Source organism: Brassica oleracea, chromosome C8 (assembly GCF_000695525.1).
Source record: "Brassica oleracea var. oleracea cultivar TO1000 chromosome C8, BOL, whole genome shotgun sequence".
Taxonomy (NCBI): Eukaryota; Viridiplantae; Streptophyta; class Magnoliopsida; order Brassicales; family Brassicaceae; genus Brassica; species Brassica oleracea.
In genome coordinates this window covers 34,446,872-34,454,315 of record NC_027755.1, presented here as the reverse complement: position 1 = coordinate 34,454,315, position 7,444 = coordinate 34,446,872, and the positions used below count along the sequence as shown (strand labels likewise).

The 7,444-nt window shown below is 38.4% G+C and overlaps 1 protein-coding gene across 1 annotated transcript in view; it reads right to left on the bottom strand.

Annotated features, from left to right (window-relative positions):
• Positions 1 to 1,032: 1,032 nt before the first annotated feature.
• The window catches only part of LOC106312598 (ATPase 5, plasma membrane-type), a 10,723-nt gene continuing 4,311 nt past the window's right edge, over positions 1,033 to 7,444 (bottom strand). The window contains 12 exon segments of the mRNA XM_013750168.1: positions 1,033 to 1,279; positions 1,457 to 1,638; positions 1,745 to 1,927; positions 2,022 to 2,195; positions 2,268 to 2,428; positions 2,510 to 2,591; positions 2,668 to 2,700; positions 2,774 to 3,082; positions 3,084 to 3,250; positions 3,323 to 3,467; positions 3,539 to 3,643; positions 3,721 to 4,605. Of these exon segments, the coding sequence (XP_013605622.1) occupies positions 1,183 to 1,279; positions 1,457 to 1,638; positions 1,745 to 1,927; positions 2,022 to 2,195; positions 2,268 to 2,428; positions 2,510 to 2,591; positions 2,668 to 2,700; positions 2,774 to 3,082; positions 3,084 to 3,250; positions 3,323 to 3,467; positions 3,539 to 3,643; positions 3,721 to 4,605 (2,523 nt within the window). The 3' untranslated portion in view covers positions 1,033 to 1,182.

Genomic DNA, 7,444 nt, shown 5'->3' with positions numbered 1-7,444 from the left:
CACCAAAATTGTTACTTTGGGCTCCCTAAGTTTCGGGGTTCCCACGCGGCGTCTATGTTTTTCAACCAAATCATCTTACCTCTTTTCATTTGGATCTTTCATTTTTATGGTCTAGTGCTTGCATTAAGGGGCTGTATGTCCTATCGGCGAATGGTGCTATAATCAGATCCTCGAGGAATTAAGAGCTTTCCGTGTAGACCGTAATGTGTTAATAGTTAAAGACCAATGCAACGGATGCCTCCTAAGTTAACAGTACGATTCTATACTACGCCGCATATAGTATGGAAATGTCAAGTAAGTGGCATTCCTCACATCTCTACCCCCAACACCCACCTTCCATAGTTCGAACTTTATCCCTCTCTTACATCGTTCTCATGCTGGATCCCAAACTTTACCCATTCGGGCACCAAGTAGGCCGACAATAAATGGCGTTGCATCATCAAGCTTTTCAGTTTCTTATAGGACATGATTCACACCAAAGTGTAAGCCACATTCGGGAAACAACGATGCAACCGATATGTTTCATATCCACTACACCAATTACACACACCCTGAACCGAAAGCGTAAAATATTATTGGTTTCTAAATTATACTACACCAATTGCACACACCCTCTGATAGTTTCTCTCTATTTTTATTGGAAAAGAATAGCACAAGTGATATTAATACCCATACTATAAATGCTCCGTAGTATAGCACCGGGTGGGAAAGGCTTAATTTCTAATTATTTGTGTTTAGTGTTATGTTAGAGATTAGACAGGCTAAGTCTATGGCATAGGTTTGGTACAAAAAAATAGAACACATGGGTTTATAGTTCCTCCTCCAATCTCACGCTTCACGTGCGACCAGGGAGCGAAACGGAAAAACGTGTGCGTAATTGTCCCATCCTACCAACGATACTGGCTATATTCTTCATTAATGGGATTCCTATGAATATTCAGCAAAATGATCCATTCATTTTACCTTTCAACACTCTGACAATGAGACATTAAAAATTTGTGTTTGAAAAAAGAGGCTATCAAAATAAAATAATTTAAATTCTCAATATTATATTAATACATGAACTTAATATAAAATTAGTACAAAAACCAACGATCCTAAAAAATGCATCGGTGCAAGTCTACACAACTTTGCTTTTGTTTTCAAACTAATTAAATAGCCTTTTTTAGTAACCAAAGTAGATTAGACTGTGTAATGTTGCTGAATCGCGTCAATGTCAAGTCCTCCAAGCTTAACCACTGACTCTACTTGTCCTGTTAATGTGCTTAGCTCTCTCAGCCTGCAGATATCATCAAACACACATCTCATCATTTAGCAAAACCACCAACCCGAAAGAACCAAAAGTATCGGGTTGAGACTGGCGGAAAACCAGGTGGAGCTCATGTATGATTATGAGAGTTTTCAAGTGATGGTGGGATGGAAAATAGAGAAAAAATGGAATGAATTAGTTTTTTACCTGGCAACCTCAGCTCGGCGTTTAGCCTGTTCAGCAATCTCAGAGAGTTCACTGTAACAATTCTTTTCATTGAAGATGATGTTCGTCTCTCGTGGTTGAAGTCCATGGAGGGTTCTTTGAGCTGCAGCCCATTGAGCCTCTCTTTCCTCTTTACCATAGTCTTTCTTCGTCGTGAAGGCAGTCTGTTTTGTGTTTTAACACATAGAAACCCTCATGTAAGCGGCAGCAACATTTTCACTTGTCATTCTTGGATTCATGTGATGGTTTTGTGGAATTTGGTATCGATACCTTGTTTTCAAGAAGGTTTAACCAGGCTTTTCCACTCAAAACGTAGCGGATCAAAAACTTGAGCAAGTCGAGAGGGATGTAGGTTACGAGACTGTATAGCCAGATCACTCCAGCCCATCCCCAACCGGCTCCTTCTATCCGCGCAAAATTCCAGTTGGCATAAACAGCTATCAACGTCGCCACCTGAGAGTGTATACAGAATACACCGCTATGATACTTGTTGTTATGTTCTCATTAAGAGAATTTAAGTGGAAGCATTTGTTATTTATATACATACCAACTGAGCTATGACAAATGCACCAAGTAAGAGAAGACCAGGGGGTTCGACGTAGGACCAGCTACGGGACCTGGTGACGAAGATGAGAGCTTGACTTGTGATGCTAACTTGTAGATACAAAGCAGCCATCATTTGTTCAGGACGTTGACTCAATGGTCTCACACCAAACATGTTCTACGTAAACCCTCAAAAGAGTTAGTTTTTTGAACTAGCCTATAATTAGAAACTATGAATAAGAGTATGTACCGAGAAAATATCAGTGTCTATCATCGCCCAGAAGAAAACGACAGTCATCAAGGCCTGGTAACCTCCAAACACAACTCCGGTCGAGAAGATTTCTATGAGTTTCCAGCTATCTGGCTGTGGAGATGGCTTCACGTTGTCCTTTGATATTGTCATGATTGCTCCTATAAGTTGCAATTCTTTTGTTAGCTTTTATAAAAAAATTCACTACTAAATGCAGTAAATACTCTATAATGTAACGTCACCATCGTTTAAGATTGCTATGATCAGGACCATGAAAGGCGCGAAATCAAACTCCCATAGGAGAGCAATGAACATGAAGCCAAACTGCACCATGTTGCAATAGCTTTAGATTAGGATTTGCAACCATCAAAACCAAGTGAAATCTTCTAAGTATACTTACCACAATACGTATCGTGTTTGAAACCGCATAAATCTACACAGAAAGACGATGTCAAGATTTGAATTAGTCTCTCTGTGTAAAAAAATTTATGAAAGTTTTGACTCACAGTGTAGTTTTTCATTCTTTGGAATATGGCTCTACTGGTAAGCACTGCACTGATGATAACGCTCAGTCCAGGTTCTGTGAGAACAATATCAGAAGCGCCTCTCGCAGCATCAGTAGCGCCAGCAACAGCTATACCAATATCCGACTTTTTGAGAGCTGAGGTATCATTCACACCATCTCCAGTCATACCACATATATGATTCCTTTGTTGCAGCCTACTAACAATCTCGTACTTATGCTCTGCAAAGGAACCATACGATATAGACATAGAATGTGTGGTTAAAGATATAGCCTTTTGCTTAAGTGTATGTACCTGGAAAGACTTCTGTAAATCCATCAGCCTTCTCGATCAGTTCATCAACAGGAAGTGCACCCAAGGAAGAATCTTTCTCTTGTCCGAGTAGCGCAGAAGAAGGATACATGTTTGTACCCATTCCAAGCCTGCGACCAGTTTCTTTCCCAATTGCAAGCTGGTCCCCTGTTTAAGTGACCATCAAAATGAAGTGCAGAGAGACGAGAATCAAAACAAAAGAAGTGTGTGATTATTTACCGGTTATCATCTTAACATTAACACCAAGGTTTAAAGCCCTCCTGATTGTCTCGGCACTGTCATGCCTCGGAGGATCAAACAAAGGTAAAAGACCCACAAGTTCCCATGGGCCACCAGAAGCATCTTTCTTCTTCTCCGGAACTTCCTGCAACCAATAAAACACAATGAGACAAGAACTTCTCTACATAATACTTTATAAAAACTGAGAACAAAAACCTGTCTTGCAACAGCCAAAGATCGAAGCCCACGCTCAGCAAACTTATCAATCACTCCATGAGCTTTCCTCTTAACATCTTCCTTACAACTACATAAGTTCAGTATCTGTTAAAGAAAGATCATCAGCACAAACCATTCCCGTAAATTGAATCAACATCATCAAGCCCCGGTTCATCAAATACCTGCTCCGTAGCTCCTTTACTAGCTCGGTACCAGCTCCCATCAGACTCAACATACGTCAACGCAGTTCTCTTATCCACCGGGTTAAAAGGAAGGAAATGAACTTCCCTCACACCCGCTCGAGCCTCTTTAGGATCAGCAAGCATTCCAACAATAGCTGCATCAATCGCATCTTGATTCTCAATCCTCGAGGCTCTCGCAGCCAAGAGGATAACATTCTCTCTATCAACTCCTTTCGCGAAAAGCTCCACTAAGTTCTTATCAACGGTAAGCTTATTCAACGTGAGAGTCCCAGTCTTATCGCTCAACAGAACATCCATACCAGCCATCTCCTCGATCGCAGTCATCCTCTTCGTCACAGCTCCTTGCAGAGACAATCTATGAGATCCGATCGCCATCGTGACGGACAACACAGAAGGCATCGCGATCGGAACCCCTCCGATCAGCAATACGAGGAGGTTATCGATTCCGTCGCGATACTCGCGGCGCTGGATCGGGTACATCACGAGGAGCTCGACGGCGATTCCCAGCGCGATCGAGCAGATGCAGAAGTTGCCGATCGAGGTGACGACTCTCTGGAAATGTCCGGTTTGGTTCGCGGTGTCGACGAGGTGAGCGGCCTTGCCGAAGAACGTGTGGACTCCCGTGGCGACGACGATGGCTTCGATCTCGCCTTGTTTGCAGGTCGAGCCGGAGAAGATTTCGTCGCCGGGGGTTTTGGTGACGGGGATTGATTCGCCGGTGAGAGATGATTGGTCGATCTTGAGAGGGTCGCCGTCGAGTAAACGCGCGTCGGCGGGAATGATGTCGCCGAGCTTGACGGTGATTATGTCGCCGGGTACGAGGATGGATGCTTGTTGCTCGCTCCATTGACGATCTCTGAGCACCTTCACTCACACCCAAAACATCAGATTAGTGTGTAATTTAACTGTATATCACACTAGTGTAACCTTTTTTTTTGTCACCATTTTTAAACGGAACTATTTATACATAAATGTATCTATTTTCAAATCAAAAGATGTATCATTAAATATTAATCAAATAAATTATTTTTGTATAATCAAAGAATATTCAGTTATTTTAAATATTTATTTATTATTAAATGAAGAAATTGATTAAAATATTTATAATACGTGAGAGTTTTTTTTTAATTTAATTAAATAACAGACATGTATATATTAAGAAAACATTGTTATATATAAATAATTTATTGTTTGGTTTAGAAATTTTGTGAGTATAATAAATAACTATCATGATGGTTTTGAATGAATTATGCATAAATTAATAAGTAACTATAAAATGATTATGCTTGCATGCGCGAATAAAACATTTAGACTCTAACTAAAAACCTTTGAAAATGTTAGATTTGCGGATTGTTGTCAATTTGAAATCTACAATTCTTCTTTACAAAATTCTACAAAATTAGATTGTCTAATGATTAGTATACAATTGTTTGTGTTTTAAATTTATTATATTTTCTAGGCATTTGATTTAGTAAGAATCTTATATGAACCATTTTAGAATATATCACAATGGAGTCTAAGGACTATGTAGGATATTGGTATTATCAAATATGAATCAAAATCTAAAAGTATAAGTATAAGAAAAAAAATTAACTAAATCCATTAACCTTCTTTTACTTAAATACATTTAGGTGACTTAAATAGCTTGACTGGATTTTATCCTTTGAATATTTTTGATTAATTTTTGATATTTTCTAGATTTTTGATTGATTATGGATATTGGGTAAAATTTGATTCAAATCAAATCCTAAAGAAATCAAATTGAATTCGGTCAGAAAATCAAAAATATCTTAATGAAACTTATGAATATCGTACTAGAAATCTATCAAAGTTTCAAAATAATTCGTATTGAAAATCTGAAATCCGAAAACATGATCAACACAGATACTTAAATGCCCATACATAATATTTTGTGAACAAAACTTAGATTCACCCTAGGGGGTGAATATTTAAATTCACCACAGCTCTAATAACCAATCATATTGCCACATAGATTGATGAATAAAAGATATTAAATATCTTTTTTAAAATTCAAAATAACTAGAAAAAAAATAACGTCAATTTTAACAACGCTAACACCGTCAGCTAAACCTTAAATCCAAACCGTAACCCTAAACCAAATATCCTATACCCTAAATCAAAACCCTATACCCTAAAACCCAAACCTAGACCCTAAACCCAAACCCTATACCCTAAATCCAAACCCGTAAACCCAAACTCTATACCCTAAACCCAAATTCTTAATCCTAAACCCAACCCCTAAAATCCAAACTCTATACCGTAAACCCAAACTCTATACCTTAAACCCAAACCCTAGATCCTAAACTCTAAACCCTAAACCCTAGATCCTAAATCTTAAACCCAAACTCTAAACTCAAATCCTAAACCCTAAACCCTAAATGTTTGGATTAATGTTGATATTGTTTTTTTAGAGTTTAAAGTTAGGATTTGAGGTTTGGATTCATAGTCTACGGTTCGGGTTCATAATTTAGGGTTTTGAGTTTGAGTTCAGAGTCTAAGGTTTGGGTTTAGGGTTTAGAGTTTGGATTTAGGGTTTAGAGTCTAGAGTTTGGAGTTAGGGTATAGAGTTTGAGTTTAGGGTCTAGGATTTAGGTTTTGAGTTTGAGTTCAGAGTCTAAGGTTTGGGTTTAGGGTTTAGAGTTTGGATTTAGGGTTTAGAGTCTAGAGTTTGGAGTTAGGGTATAGAGTTTGAGTTTAGGGTCTAGGATTTAGGTTTTAGGGTATATGGTTTAAATTTAGGGTTTAGGGTTCAGGTTTAAGGTGTAGGTTTGGTTTTTAGGGTATAGAGTTTAGGTTTAGGGTATAAGGTTTTGGTTTATGGTTACGGTTTAGATTTAGAGTTTAGCTGGCGGCGTTAGCGTTATTAAAATTAACGTTATTTTTTTTCCTTCTATTTTGATTTTTTTTTTTAAAATATTTAATAATTTTTATTCATTGTTAATCTATGTGGCAATATAATTGGTTATTAGAGGGAATGTGAATTTAAAGGAACCTAAGTTTTGTTCATATTTTGTAGTTTTAAAATTATTAATTTTCATGGTTTTCTTTGTACACTTGGTAGTTTGTACTTACTTGTTAAAAATATAAATAGAAGAAAACGAAATATTATATGGTTAATCTACTTTATGTTATTAACAATGTGGATTGCTAGGAACCAAATGGTCAGAACCGTGGCCCATAGAGAGAGAGAGAGTCGGCGGCCCAAAGGGGAAAAGAGTGGCCGACCTAGACTTAGGATAAGTTTCCATTTATCTTTCATGTTTATCTTTAGGAGGTTTTCCTTTTCCTTTTAGGATAATGATTTGTATACTTTCCTTTTATCTGATTCTTGTAATCCCTATATAAGGGAACACTTTGATTCAGAGATAATAAGAAGAGAACACACGATTTCCCCTATTGTTCACAACACGTTATCAGCACGATAGCCTCTGAACCCTGAGACCAAAATAGAATCCCAAAAGCCTAAACCGGCGACCCAAAACTCAAACCCTAATCCTAGTCTTGCTCTTAGTTCATCCAAGAACTCAGGACATCCATCTTAGCTTCTCAGATCACGTTCCAGCTCAGAAGAACCGCCATCCAGCTCGCGATCGAATCCGAACCCCGCGACCAACCCGATACGATCCGATCCCCATCCAGCTCGCAGCCGAGACACCTCCAGCCGCGATCGACTCCATCTGCG